This window comes from Kluyveromyces marxianus, chromosome 1 (assembly GCF_001417885.1).
Source record: "Kluyveromyces marxianus DMKU3-1042 DNA, complete genome, chromosome 1".
NCBI classification, from domain to species: Eukaryota; Fungi; Ascomycota; class Saccharomycetes; order Saccharomycetales; family Saccharomycetaceae; genus Kluyveromyces; species Kluyveromyces marxianus.
Window position 1 is genome coordinate 993237 of NC_036025.1, and position 14798 is coordinate 1008034.

General features: G+C 48.0%; 6 protein-coding genes across 6 annotated transcripts; 3 read left to right on the forward strand and 3 right to left on the reverse strand.

Moving 5' to 3' along the window:
• Nucleotides 1-5: 5 nt before the first annotated feature.
• Nucleotides 6-2117, forward strand: RGD3 (Rgd3p; the record flags this gene model as incomplete). The annotated part of the gene is made up of 1 exon (XM_022821651.1): nt 6-2117. The coding sequence occupies one exon, from the start codon at nt 6-8 to the stop codon at nt 2115-2117; it is 2112 nt and encodes a 703-aa protein (XP_022673985.1).
• A 2372-nt stretch (nt 2118-4489) lies between these two features.
• GND1 (NADP(+)-dependent, decarboxylating phosphogluconate dehydrogenase) lies at nt 4490-5968 on the forward strand (the record flags this gene model as incomplete). The annotated part of the gene is made up of 1 exon (XM_022821662.1): nt 4490-5968. The coding sequence occupies one exon, from the start codon at nt 4490-4492 to the stop codon at nt 5966-5968; it is 1479 nt and encodes a 492-aa protein (XP_022673986.1).
• A 411-nt stretch (nt 5969-6379) lies between these two features.
• Nucleotides 6380-8362, forward strand: SSP1 (Ssp1p; the record flags this gene model as incomplete). Its single annotated transcript, XM_022821673.1, has 1 exon — nt 6380-8362. One exon carries the CDS (start codon nt 6380-6382, stop codon nt 8360-8362), a length of 1983 nt encoding a protein of 660 aa, XP_022673987.1.
• Nucleotides 8363-8596: 234 nt separating this feature from the next.
• On the reverse strand, nt 8597-9709 carry MTM1 (Mtm1p; the record flags this gene model as incomplete). Its single annotated transcript, XM_022821684.1, has 1 exon — nt 8597-9709. One exon carries the CDS (start codon nt 9707-9709, stop codon nt 8597-8599), a length of 1113 nt encoding a protein of 370 aa, XP_022673988.1.
• Nucleotides 9710-9977: 268 nt separating this feature from the next.
• Nucleotides 9978-10751, reverse strand: PFS1 (Pfs1p; the record flags this gene model as incomplete). Its single annotated transcript, XM_022821696.1, has 1 exon — nt 9978-10751. One exon carries the CDS (start codon nt 10749-10751, stop codon nt 9978-9980), a length of 774 nt encoding a protein of 257 aa, XP_022673989.1.
• Nucleotides 10752-11110: 359 nt separating this feature from the next.
• Nucleotides 11111-14272, reverse strand: RAD2 (ssDNA endodeoxyribonuclease RAD2; the record flags this gene model as incomplete). The annotated part of the gene is made up of 1 exon (XM_022821707.1): nt 11111-14272. One exon carries the CDS (start codon nt 14270-14272, stop codon nt 11111-11113), a length of 3162 nt encoding a protein of 1053 aa, XP_022673990.1.
• Nucleotides 14273-14798: the final 526 nt, after the last annotated feature.

Here is a 14798-nt window from a genome sequence, read left to right on the forward strand (position 1 = left end):
ATACCATGGCGCTATTCTGGTACACGTTTTGGAGTTCTGTGAGCACGGTGAGCGCGAACTCGTTGCACGAGGCGGTGGTTGACGATATACATGTGGTGGATCAGTACTTGGAGTTTATTGGGAAGTTGAACAAGGTATGGAGCTCATCGCAGCAGTCTGTGCGGAAGATCCCAGCGAACCGGGCGGTGGGAGTGAGCCGGTTGGTGCTTGAACGGTTGGAGGAGGAATTGGGGTCGCGAGTGGTCGATTGTGGCGAGCTTGTGGAGTTGCGCAAGCGGTACGAGACGCTTTTGGCTGATAGTAAAGAGGGCAAGAAGAGAGAGGTGAGTTTGATGCGGGAGTTGAAGGGGCTAAAGGCGGTGGTATTGAGGGTTAAACGGAGTGCCAGGGGCAGTGCCAAGGGCAGTGCCATTGCCGAAGGTAATGACAATGACAATGACAATGACAATGACAATTCCAAGGCCAATTCCAAGGCCAATGCCCTTGGAATTAGCCTTGGCCTTGGCAATGCCGACATGATGGCATTTCTCGAACAGATCAAGAAGACGCTCCAGTACTCGCGACGGTTCATCCCGCTCTCTGGGATGGCGAATGAGTATTTCACCGGGATGCAGTTGGTCGAGGCGGCCAAGAAGTTGAGTCCCGGGAGCGTGTGGTCGATGTACCAGCAAGAACGGTTTGGCCAATGGTTGATGGACGAAGGGTACATGATGCACCACAACGACATCTTGCGGTTGAGGAAGACGTTCAGCGTGGACGGATACTACTGCTGGCAGATGAAGACCAATAAGAATAAGAACAAGGTCCACGAGGATATGGAACCCTTTGTGAGCCGGTCTGAGGCGTGCAATGTGATGTGGGAGCAATGGAGCAAGTACAGTATCAAGAGGCTTGAGTTTGAGACGTGGCACATGGCGTGCATGGGCCAGCTAGGCGAGTTGCGCGAGAAGCTAGTGGATGTGGTAGGAAGGTTAGAGGAGGTATTGGGAGGGAATCGTTCCAGTTCCAGTTGTAACATCACCATGGAATCGTTATATGCGAGGAACATGGGGAGCATTGGGTTCTACGTGACGATGAACGAGCCGTTAGTGAAGCCCGGGGCCAACCCTGGAGACATTCCGGAGGACTCACCGCTAGAGATTGGCGAGCGGGATGATGATGTTGAGAAGAGCGGTTTGTGGGTGGTTTTGGACTCTTTGGAGCAAGAAGACGCAGTGGAGGTGAGGAAATGGTGGGACACCGAGTTTGATTTGGTGCACTGGCACCGGGTGCGAGAGGATATACAGAGGAAATGGTGGGGGTACGATGCGGAGTGGGAGTCGTTTGTGGTGGGACTACCGGTGGAGAAACGAGTGTGTGTGGTGAAGGGGATATTGATTGAGATGGGCGAGTCGATCGTGCCTGGGAGAGTGGTGGAGCGTAGTTTACGAGAGGAGCAAAGTTTGCGCAAGTCGTTGGGTGAGTGCAAGGTCGGGAGGACAACTCTGAAAGTGTTGGCCAAATTGGCGGGGAGCCCAGCCTTTGCCGGGGCCATGGCCGAGGCCGAGGCGATGGCCGAGGCCGAAGCCAAGGGTGAGCCCCAGGGCTTCGCCCAGGGCTTGGCCCAAGACAAGAGGATACCGTTGGTTCACTTTTTCATGCGGTGCCAGCACCAGGTTCCGCAGAAACTGGCGGTGTTGGAACGGTTGTGGTGGGAGTTTGTGGGGGACCTCGAGGGGCTGCTGGAGGAGGCTGTGGAGGAATCTGTGGACGAACCTGTGGCAGCACCAGCGCCACAGGTTCCTATAGTGAGTGTGACGCGAAGTAGGAGCAGCAGCAGAGGTGCTTCTGCTGCTGGTGCATCTCCTCCTCCTCCTCCTCCGCTTCCCCCAGTGTCACCTAAACGAGGTCACGTGACCGACACCCAGTTCATCCCAAAACCGTTCAAGTCGTCGCGGCCGGCGTCGTACTCTGGGCCGGACTCTACATCCACATCAACTGGACAAGGGCCTGGCCAGAGCCAGGCCCTGGGAAGCAGTTCGGGGACCAATTCGGCGACTAGCTCGGGCAGTAGCTCGGGGACTACCTCGCGCGAGAAGCGCCGCAGCGGCACGCCGTTGGTACACATCCTGGGGTGAGCCGGGGCCAATCCAAGGGCCAACCCAGGGCCAAGGGCCAATCCAAGGCGCGGTGCCAAGCCTTTGGTCACCTTTGGTACATTCTCAGACGACGCGACGCGACCCGACACCATATACAAGTCACGTGAGGACACACAATTCATTTACCCGGCCCACTAACTACTAGATTGATTTAGTGTGTATATAATAATAATAAGGCCAAATAACGACTAGTAGAAGGGCATAGGGCATCGGGCATCGGGCGCCTTCTGCCAATTGCATCCAGATTGGTTAGGGAAATAGTAGTGAGGATATAGAGAAGTAGTAGTGAGGATATAGAGAAATAGTATGTAGGCTAGACAACATATCTGCATTATAGAAAGAAGCAACAGGAGTAATAGTAGCACCCCAGGACAAACGGATTATAGCTGTTGCACAGCTGTAACGCTATTGTCGACGACATTTAATAGCCTCTGGTGTGTCGCTACTGACGTACTTCATCAATGTCAAGCCACTTATACAATTTAGGCAGCGAAATGAACACGAAGAAGGTGAATACACTGCAAAACTGGTGCTACCACTTCATTATAATACGGCAGATGCGATACCAAACAAGAGAATTTCTGGTATTTGGAGGCCTATGACGAACTGAGGTACCAGGGACTCCAGGATTAAAAAAGAAAAATTGACACTCAAGACTTACCGGTGAACACTTATTCGAGGAAATACAAGTGGGTAAGATGATGGAGTACTTGAAGTAATTGGGGAGATCAATGAAACGGTTCATAAACTGACCCTACAGACATAGTGTCTACATTGGGCCGTGATATCTCCCGGACGTCCTACGACGGCGCCAGATAAGGCTTTAGCCTGGATATACCAGGGCCAAGTCCAAAATGGCATCCAAGATGGCATTCAGGGACCTTATATGTATTATTTTATGCACAATGGAGGCAGGAAATCAGGGAATCATCCCCATAAACCCTGATATTTACTGGATGACTGACTGACTGACTGACTACAGACAGACTACATCCTATATTACACCTACCATAGATGTCCATATGTATACCATAGGTAAACCTATGGTACACCTATGGTATGTTACACACATCTAGGATGAGCCAGGGTCAGGGTAACACTGCCCCAAAGAAACATTTTATCTCCGGGTAAGGTTTCTAGGAGGCAACAGGACACTTGAGGGATACTTGAGTGCCAGGTGACAGCCAGAGGAAAGTGAAGACAGAAGAGCATGTTACTCTCCACAGTTATTCCCCATTGCATGGGGGCCGCTTTCCTCGCCGCTTTCCTCGCCGCTTTCCTCGCCGCTTTCCTGGCTGCTGATCACCATTTACTACTTGGACCAGTGCTCAGATGAAAAACAACTCTCTCTACATTCCGGGTAACCCTGATCACTCACTCACTCACTTACTTGCTGTTATAGTAGTAGTAGTAGTTCCAGTAGTAGCACTGGTTACCCGGGGCACCCTCTCTCCACTCTCCACTTCCCAGTTGTTCTAGATAGAATCTAGCACGAGTCTAGAACATCTGGAGAGTGGAGAGTGGAGAGAAAATAAATAATAAATAACAAATAATAGAGGTGTGGCCATGGCCATAGTAGTCGGAACACTGCTGTCCGGGTGACCCAGGGAAACCCCAGGGAAACCCCAGGGAAACCCCGGGTAATACTAAGTAGATCCAAGTGGCACACACTATTACACAGTATTACACAGTAATAACAGTAATAGCATTAATAATACAGTGGAGAACTGGGAAAACCAGGAGAACTGGGAGTAGGAGTAGGAGTAGGAGTAGGAGTAGGAGCACTAGGAGACCTAGGCACAGCAGTATCCCTGGAAATTCTGGGAAGAGCCTTGCCCCGTACATTCACGTGACTTTACTTCACTCCACTAGGAAGAGAGAGAGAGAAAAAAAATTTATCCGATGGAAAGCCCAGCGTGTCCACAGTTTATCCGAGGCCCCAGCTACTATACAGCAGGACCCAGGGCTCGTCCTGGGTCCTGCCTTGGTGTATAGTAAGTAGTACAGCATCTCCAGTATCTGGACCAATGCCTTGGTGTATAGTAAGTAGTATCTGGGCCCAGTAGCTGGGCCCCCGTTGTATAGTAGAAACGACGACGCCTGACTAATTGACGGTTCCCAGTATGCGGTGTCTGGGTGTCGCGCATTTCCAACATGTTACAATTACAATTATACAATTCACACACCTTTTCCAGTCTTGCTCACACCTTTATAACGGGAAGTATATACACATTGATGTTTGACAGCTCCACTTTCTCCCCCTCACAACCATCGGCTAGCAATTGTCTATTGTCTATTGTCTATTGTCTAGTGTCTAACAACTATCTCCAGAAATATCCCCCCAGTTTGTCATGTCCCAACCAGCAGGTGATATTGGTTTGATCGGTTTGGCCGTCATGGGCCAGAACTTGATTCTCAACGCAGCTGACCACGGTTTCACCGTCGTCGCCTACAACAGAACCGTCTCAAAGGTCGACCACTTCTTGGCCAACGAAGCCAAGGGAAAATCCATCATTGGTGCCCACTCTGTCGCTGAATTGTGCGCAAACTTGAAGAGACCAAGAAGAATCATCCTTTTGGTCAAGGCCGGTGCTGCTGTCGACGCCTTCATCGAACAATTGTTGCCCCACTTGGAAAAGGGCGACATCATCATCGATGGTGGTAACTCCCATTTCCCAGATTCCAACAGACGTTACGAGGAATTGAAGGGCAAAGGTATCTACTTCGTCGGAAGCGGTGTTTCTGGTGGTGAAGAAGGTGCCCGTTACGGTCCATCCTTGATGCCAGGTGGTGCCGAAGAGGCATGGCCACACATCAAGGACATTTTCCAGTCCATTGCCGCCAAGTCCGACGGCGAGCCATGCTGTGACTGGGTCGGTCCAGCAGGGGCCGGCCATTACGTCAAGATGGTCCACAACGGTATCGAGTACGGTGACATGCAATTGATCACCGAAGCGTACGATATCATGAAGCGTGTCGGTGGCTTCAACGACAAGGAGATCGGTGAAGTGTTCGCCAAGTGGAACAAGGGTGTCTTGGACTCGTTCTTGGTCGAAATCACCAGAGATATCTTGCTGCACGACGACGTCGACGGTACCCCATTGGTCGAGAAGATCTTGGATTCCGCTGGCCAAAAGGGTACCGGTAAGTGGACCGCCATCAACGCCTTGGATCTAGGTATGCCAGTCACTTTGATCGGTGAAGCCGTGTTCGCCCGTTGTTTGTCGTCCTTGAAGGACGAAAGAGTCAGAGCATCCAAGGTCTTGCCAGGCCCACAAGTGCCAAAGGACCTCATCAAGGACAAGCAAAAGTTCGTCGACGACTTGGAACAAGCTTTGTACGCCTCCAAGATCATCTCCTACGCCCAAGGTTTCATGTTGATCCGTGAAGCCGGTAAGACCTACGGCTGGAAGTTGAACAACCCTGCCATCGCCTTGATGTGGAGAGGTGGTTGTATCATCAGATCCGTGTTCTTGGGTGAAATCACCAAGGCCTACAGAGAAAACCCAGAGTTGGAAAACTTGCTATTCAACAAGTTCTTCTCCGATGCCGTTGAAAAGGCTCAATCCGGCTGGAGAAACACCATCGGCCTAGCCGTCACCGCAGGTATCCCAACCCCTGCCTTCTCCACCGCCCTATCCTTCTACGACGGTTACAGATCCGAAAGATTGCCTGCTAACTTGCTACAAGCCCAACGTGACTACTTCGGTGCCCACACCTTCAAGGTCTTGCCTGAAGCTGCCTCCGAAACCTTGCCAGCCGGCCAAGATATCCACATCAACTGGACCGGTAAGGGTGGTAACGTTTCCGCCTCCACCTACCAGGCTTAAGCGGGGCCAATCGGGTGCCCAATTCTGTTGATGTTGGCGTCAGCTTCGGCTTCGGCTTCGGCTTCTACAAATAGAAGATATACAAACTAATTCTCTTATTTTTTTTTTTCTATCTCTCTCTAACCTTACTACCACAGGGGTTGGTGTCCTTTCCCAGCTTGCTGGTTGGACTCTCCCCTCCTCCTCACTCCTATATACTCAACAGAATATTATGATGTCTCTATACTTATTCCATTCTGTCGCGCGTCAGCGACTGTTTTTTTTTTTACGTGAGATTTCCCAGGATTTCCCAGATAATATGTCACAAAACAGCACACATGAGCTTCCCTCTACCCTCTACCACTTCGGAGGGGGATACAGCTGGCCAGAGAACACCTCAGCTAACCAGTACAATCCACCAGTACAACCACCATGGATCACCCTCCGCTAGAGTTGAATTCGGAAGAACACTACTTCTACCCAACCTACCAAGATCCAGGCCAAGATCCAGACCAAGGTCTGAATCTTGGTCAAGACTTTGGCCAAATCCTTGGCCAAGAGTTTGGCCCACACCACAACTACCCGCCGCCCAAGGTGTTGGACTCGCGCAAGATATACGAGAAACTCAAGAACAAAGTCAGGTTCTGGCGCCAAACGGACGACGATGCAGATCGCATGAACACCGTAGACAGAAGACAACAGGAACTATGGAAACTTATTCGAGACAGCTCTTTCAAACTCACTCCAGAAGCAAATGGTGGCCCTGAGGGTGGCTCTGAGGGTGGCCCTCAAGCCCCCATCCACGACGCCTCAACCCTAAAGTTGAAACACGAAGCAACAGTAACTACAGTGCCGGCCACAGTGCCAGCCACTACGATGCCCGTGCCCGTGCCCGGGCCAGGCCCAGGGCCAGGCCCAGGCCTAGGACCAGGTGCCAGCGCAAACACGTTCCTCACCCAGGGCGAGGACGGTGATGACGATCATGAGCGTGCCCCAAATAACAACAATAATCCCTCCCCCATGAAAGTGACCGCCTTGGATAGGTCGCCGCTCTTCGATATCCCATCAACTACAAACATGGACTCCCTTGGACCGTCACCACCGGTACTTGTGGAACGACTCTCAGACAAATTCCAGTTCAAACGGGTCGGCTTGAAGCGGATCCAGGACCGTTTACGTCGCATCGCAGAAGCCAAGGAAAACGTCGCCAAGAACTACAACAAACTAGCATCAGAAATTACCTCTTGGTGCTCGTTGTGCCTCGAGAGAGATTCAGAAATCGACCTTCTTACCGATCTCCAACAAGTGCTCGCAACGGATAAGAGGTCAGAGCAAACGATGGCAAAACTCTTCAACATGATCGACACCAAGCTAGAATACGTCGCCAAACGCGAGGAAAACATGCTCCAAGAACGCAAAGACATGAATAGCATGGCCAAGAAGTACGATGCGCTAAGAGTGAAGAAGGGCGACCAAAATATGGAGACCGAGTACCTGAAAGAAAACTTGCATCGCAAGAGAAATTCGCTCCAGCAGCTGAAGGAACAATACTACGAGTCGTTGAGCAAAATCCTTAGAGAGGAGTTCACCAGATCCTGTTTCACCATCTATGAAATGGGTTCGGACTTGAAAGACGTCACAAGAGAATTCTCGCTACAGAGCCTTGAACAATTGAAAAGCACCAATGACAGTGGCTATATCGACTATTTCCTAGAAGACGTACGCAAGGTCAGAGCCGACAAGCAATGGAGCAAGCTTTCACCCAGGGAAAAGAATAACCCCAACAAATTGGCCGAACTTGTAGGAAATTTATACAATGGCCAGGACTCTTTGCTTAGAGTGGCTTCCAATAAGATCCCGATAAAGTTCTCACCTCTTCCATTGTATGATAACATCTCTTCCTCTGATACCAGCCTCAATCGAAAGGGATTGAAGCCGGAGGACGAGGGACCGCTAGACATTTCGATATCACAATATGGCAACGATAAGTATTACAACAATATATCTAGCAACCAGTATTTGCTCAAGAGACCCATCTTACCTCCAATGTCCAGACCCCAGTCCCATCCTTTGACGGCATTGCAAAATTTAAGAGCACCACCAATGTCAAGCCAAGGCCAAGGACAAGGACAAGGACAAGGACAAGGAGGTCATCCGAGAACCTTGGTTTCAGACAATGCTCATATCCGCCCGTACTCTAGACCCCCACAACAACAACAACAGCCTCCTCTTTTGAGGCCCAAGGCCGAGCCGAGCGTGTTGAGAAACGAGGTGATATCTGAAAATGTGTCGAGAGAGTCATTGAACGAGATGGACGCCAATGACCATGAGGAAGTGGTTATAAGGTTTGGACAGGATTTGACCAATTCGTTTATAGAGGCAGACCAGCTTTTGGCTACAAATGCTTGGGATTGAGTTTAGAAACTAACTATATACAAACGGAACGAGTCTATCTAAAATCCAGCATATTCCACAACACCTACGCCAATTCCGGCTAGGATCGATACTGCTAGTAGGAGAGACACACACATGGAGCACTTCAATCTCGCAACTTAGCAATTGACAAACGCACACCATTGATGTGGTTCTTATAGCACCCAAAAAAAAAAAAGAGAGAGAGAGAGAGGGAAAAAGACTTAGCCAGGCCAATCATACCGCAAAGAACTTCTTGGAAAGCTCATATGTAGAAATCATTATTGCACAGCTTGGTGCAATTTTCATAACTCTAGGCAAAAGACCTGTATATAACGCACCATAACCTTCAGTTTGCTTGATATTGTATAAAAATTTGAACATGCCTCTTGCAGAAACTTTCTCGCCCTTGTGCGCGACCAACGTGTTTCTCTTCCTGTTTTCTATATCCATCGTGATCTGCATCCGGGTCTTACCCACATCAAATGGATGCGTCAGCAATGCAGCGTTCGTGCCACTTATGCTACCACCAAGAAAACTGTTGATGAAGAAATCCCAGTTCGAACTCAAATTCAAACTCAGATACTGCTGGCTGAAATCAACCCAACAATTCTTCTTATAAAGTTCATATGACCACCAGTATATCGCACTAAACGGCACATCCCGCCAAAGCGTGATCTCTAACCCTTTGAATAGCACCTTGTATCCTCCAGCTGCTATCTCGTTTTTAGTTTCCTTTAACAAATCTTTGAACATTTGCTGCGTATTCGCACCATTCATCGACCTTGGTATGCTCTGTAACCTCGTCTTTAGAAGCTCCAGCGGTGCTATCGTCGTAGCAGCTAATATCCGAGCAGTGGCACCGCATATCAACGGATTCACCGTAGGGTATGTGTTCCTCAATGGAGAGTGGTCCCTGAACATCTCATACCCGGAAAAGTACACCACATTCGCAGGAATCGCCATCAGCAACGTTATACTGAGCCCCCTCCATAATGTAGATAGACCCTCAATCTCAGATATCTTCGCAAACGCGTCCCAAGTGTTGTTAAACCGTAGCGCACTGTTCTTACACTGGATATCTTGGAAACACACATCTTGCCAGAAGATTTTCGGCGCATTTCTTCCCGCTACACCTTCCTGACCAACCAAAACCTTCTCTGATCCACCGATCCCACTACCAGCACCACCAGTGGCGCCACACGAGCAGTCTGGAATCATTTCCTGCTGTTGCAACCGAATTCTAACCACATCCATCGGAGTTAAAATAAATGATGTTAGGAAAGAACCAGCACATGCACTTAGCATGCGCTCTTTCATGATCTCAGTCGAACTCCGGTCGCCAGACATCACTCAAATATCAATCCTTTGCCACTTTACAGCTCTTCAAACCATCCATTCACCCCTCTAAAACCCTTTCCAATTCAATGTTTCCATCATTCTTCAACACTTGTTCGATTTCTATGTGTTAATTTAAAGGAATTTCTAATATGTTCAACTAAAGGTGGGAAAGAATTTGACACAGTGAGGACGGAATAATAAAATAAAATGAAATAAAATCGTAGCTTGTTGTGGAGTGCGGATTGAGCTGCTTGTTTGATTTGATTTGTTTTTAATTCTATGTATTCGTGTTATATAGCCTGTTTATCAAGGAAGTGATTCTTCGTTGTTGTAGGAAGATGATTTCGACGGAATTTGTGAGTACTATCGAATCATCCATGCCATTGTCGAATTCGTCTTCCTCCCAGAAGTCAGAGTCTTCAGCGGCGTTGAAACAGTCCGTGTGGGTTAGCTGGGTCGATTCCTCGAAGAATACTGGTAGGTTTTCCATCCAACGCTCTACCTTTTCGCTGTGGGGCATGTTTCTTGCCTGTCTAGGATTGAAATAGGATGGGAATCCTGACACAATGGGGACTGGCGAGTGGGGCGACGAGTTGTGGTAATGGGCTGAGTTGAAGACGAGCATGGAGGAGTTTACGTCTGGTCTTGGAGGGAGCAGCGGCGTTATCGAGTGGTCGACCTGTTGCTGGTGTAGCGGAGAAGATGAATAATAGTTGTGTTGCAGCTGCAGTTGCAGCTGCAGTTGCTGCTCTTGCATTTGAAATTGTAAATCGTCATAGTCCGGTGGTAAAGAGTGCGAGATATGGTGGTGTTGGTGTTGTTGGACTTGTTGCTGAGCTTGTTGGGCAGTGTCGCCAGAGGTATCCATGGAATCTAGGAACTCTAGCTCTTGTATATCATTTTTGTATCTGAGTCTGCCTTTGTTTCTGATCTCGGAACGATCCAACGTTTTCCTAGCTCTTGAGCGCTTGTAAGGCGATTTATTTGGAATGTGCTTGTTCAAGATAGCAATGTTCACCCCCAAAGGCTTTTGGGCACCCATTTCGTCCATTATACTCAAACCGAACGGCTTCACACCTCGTTGTCGTCGCTCTATGTACGCTTATTGTTACAATAAGGCTTGCAATAGAGTGTGAATCACAGTGCAAAGTCACAAATATTGAGCGACAAATAAGTCCAGAAACTCAAAGACCACCGCTGACTGCGGATAGTGGAGTAGTAGTTGTAGAAGACACAATGAAGTGCCAGTTTCTGGGAACCCGTCGCATGTCGGCCGGCGGACATCTTGACAGTGACAGCACCTAAAAAAAAAAAAAATAACACAACAACGAAAAGGAATCGATGATGGTGAAGAAGAAGAGGTTACAACTACTTACTGGGGAAGGGGAGGGGGGGGGGGGGGGGTTCTATTTATTTTAGTCTTCTCTTTTTCAATTTAGAAGTCGCAGTCTCAATTCTCTTACCCAACTTGTATTGTTTCTCTTGCTGGAGGTACTGCACAGGGAAAAATTCATTAATGCGTTTTTGTACACCAGTGGACTTACGTTTGTTCAAATCGCGAATTAATGGCACTAGAACTTCATCTGATTTCTCCCTGTTCCAGCCGATGGTCTGTTGAAGGAAAGATCTTAGCTTATCCAAATCTGGAGAGCCCCACACGAATTTAGTCTTATCCGAGTCGACTGTTGGGTGGATGTATGCGTCGTAGACAGCAGCGCTGGGGAAATTCTCGTCGAGAACTATATCATTCTTCACAAGTCTTTTCCTTAGTTGCTTTTGGAACGTGGTTTCGTTTTCTAGCTTCTGCTTATCGAACTGGCCCTCGTTGTACCATTTGGCGAATTCTTTTAAAGATCCAAATTCAGCTAGGATTTCGACACCCATCACGGGACCGATCCCTTTCAAACCTGCTGTGTAATCGCTTCCCAATAGTTGAGCGAGTTGGATGAGCTTATCACGGTCAAGACCGAGCTTTTGGTCTAGGAGGTCCAGACTATAATACTCAACGTAGTTTTTCTCCTGGAACATGTTCTTGTAAACATGTGTCCCACCGAATAAGAACACATCACTATCGTCTGTGATAATACCATCGACCAATTTAAGCTGTAGAAGGGTCGCACACTGTGCTTCTGCTTCCATAGGAGCAGTAATGTACGGAATCCCAAATCTCGAAAGAAGACTTTGAATCTCATGAATCATTTCTACGGTGACTTCGTCAGCATCTCTTTTGTCCTTCCTCTGCTGTTCATATATTTCGTCATCATCTAAAAACGCATTCTGCACTAAGTTTGGATTCAACACAGACTTAAACTGGTTGTAGTCTTCTTGCTCTTTGGTTAGCTGTTCAGCTAACCGTTCTTCTTCATCTTCGTAGAAATCATAGTCTAGAAGAGGAAGCTGTTCTCTCACAACTTCGGAATCAGAATCAGAAGCAGGCTCAGATTCAGCTTCAGACTCAGACTCGGGCTGAGACCCGGCATCAGTTTTAGGAGCACTAGTTTCTTTCACTTCTTGCTCTGGGTTCTGAATCTCAATAACGTCTTCCTTATCGCTGTCGCTGTCGCTCTCATCGTTCAACTCTACAACCTCTTGGTGAAAGCGTGCCCTGTTTCTGACAAGTTCTTGGGCTGCCTCGCCGGTAAGCAATCCGTAGTTCTCATCAGTCTTTGAATTGCTTGGTTCTCTATCTGTAACAAAAGAACTCTGATTATATGGGTTATCATTAGTACTCGAAGAGAACCATGCCGGCACTTCCGGTACCGGGGCATCGGTGCTTTTGCCCTTCGATTTCTTCTCAGCCGGGGCACTAGGCTCTTCACTCGGCTTTTCATTTTCGAAGGCCTTACCCTTTACATTCAAAGAAAAGGAGAACTGGGGTATTTTGTTCACAATATTCTCAAGGTCCTTGCGGGATTCCTGGTTATCCAAGACTGGGATTGCGGTACTTTTCGTTGAGTGTGTTAGTGGTGGTTCCGCACCAGCAGCACCAGCACCAGCAGCACCAGCAGCACCAGCACCGCCAGTACCGCCTGATATAGGTTCAAGATCCTTACTAGACTCTGTAGATGGCCTAACATTTGGAGGTATACTAGTTGGTTTGAAATTAACATCTTCGAACTCTCCATCAGATTCAGCTTCAGATTCAGATTCAGCTTCTGAGCTTTCTAAGTTCACTTGAATTGGCGGCTGTTCTTTCAAACGCGATTGAGATTCCTGGTACTGTGCCATAGCTCTTGTTTCCTTGAGCAACTGTACGTAATCATCCTCTTCCTCACTATTCTTTTCACCATCCTCATCTAGCAAGTGAGAAGTCGTTGGCGCAAGGTCCGGCCTCTTGTCCAAGAATGATTGACTCCCACCTTGCATCTTTGTAGATGACAAGCGGGGTAGGAGCGATGCGTTGATGGAGTAGTCGAGTTCCTTTTTTTTAGGTTTTGGTTTGGTATCCACTTCTTCCCAATCCAGGTTTTCCGCTTCATCGTCGTCGTCATCGTCTTCTAATTTAATAGCTTTAGCCGATTCCGAACCATCATTCTGCGCCAAACTCAATGCCCACCCGTTTTCTGTACGTATTAGCGCATATTGTCGGTCTCGCTGTCCAGCGACTCGATTGACAACTTCCTCGTTCAACTTGGAAGCACCACCGTCGTGCATTCCGGTCACATTCATCAACTTTTGCGTGAAGAAGTTCCTTCTCTTCACCATTTCAATCTGAAACTTTGAAAACTCCATGCTATCTGGGAACACCTGCTCTAGCTGTTCCTTGGTATACCCTAACCTAAGCCGGGATTTCAACCTCAAAGCCGACAAGATCAAATATTGCGTCGACTTGGGCAACTCATCGAACTCCTTTGAGGCCGGATTCACCGTATCCAAGTCAATTCCATCCAAATCATCAATCTGGTCCATCACGGTCTTGTAATCCTCACTATCTGTGATTCTCATGTCGCCCTTCTCATACGAAAACCCTTTAATATCCGGTAAATGGTATTCGTCATGCGGGTAGAAAGGTTGGTTTTTGGAGGAAACTTCATCCGACTTATTCTCATTCTTTTTTTTGGGCGAGGCTTCCTTCTCGACTTGCGATTGGTGAATTTGCTTGGCTAGCAATCGCCTAGCTGTCGCATTCGCACTGTCTCTTTTCCCTTGCCTTCTCTCTTTTCTTTCCCTAATGGTATTTAGCTTCAACACGGGCACACCACCATCGAAAACAAACACAGGTTTGATCCCGTAGTATAGCAATTTGCATATTCTTCTGAAAAACCCAATAATGTGAGCGTTTCGGAGTGCATCACCTTCTTTATTTCTCATTGCTGTTAGGAACTGGTAAATCCAGATGGAGGCATCGACTGCCATCCGACGTTCGTTGAGGGACTCTAGCCTCACAGGCTTGGCTGTGGGCGAGACTATATCCCATAGAGAATGAACACCCATGGTAAGTGAGGGGGATCGGATACTGGAGGCTTTCTTGGGGGTGGATATATTCTTGCGATGAGCTAGTTTTGAGTGTAATAAAGAGGCATATAGAGATTCTATATTACACATCGCTTTAAAGGTAACAAAAAAAATCATGCTGGTCACGTGACCCAAAGGTAAAAAAAAAAAAGAACTACATTACCATCAACCCATTGGGCCAGACCTTACACTTGTTTTCAGACATATTGGGCTCTTTCCCCCAGTATTTGCCTGACCTCTTGCTATCACTAATTAACGCAATCCAATGGAAACACCTCCCCACACAACAAGAATGCCAAATAATATCTGGCGCGCGTCAGCGTCAGTAAATAATTAATTAATTTCCGCAAAATCTTTTTTTCCAAAAAAATTCTGAAAAAAACAAAATTGAAAAAAAAATCACTCTGAAAAGGTGCTGACGCTGGACCACCAGATACTTTTACACAGCAGGATCGTCCTGGCGCAGGCGTTCAATCGAGCCCAAACTTCGTCTACTACATCTACACACCAGCAGCTACACAATGGTACCGGCCACGGCTTGTCAAAAAATCTTGTTTCTGGTGTTTTCTTGTCCCTCAGGTGGGGGTCCGATTTAAAGGACAACTTTTTCACATTTTTGCAAGGCTCTTGCGAGACTATTTAG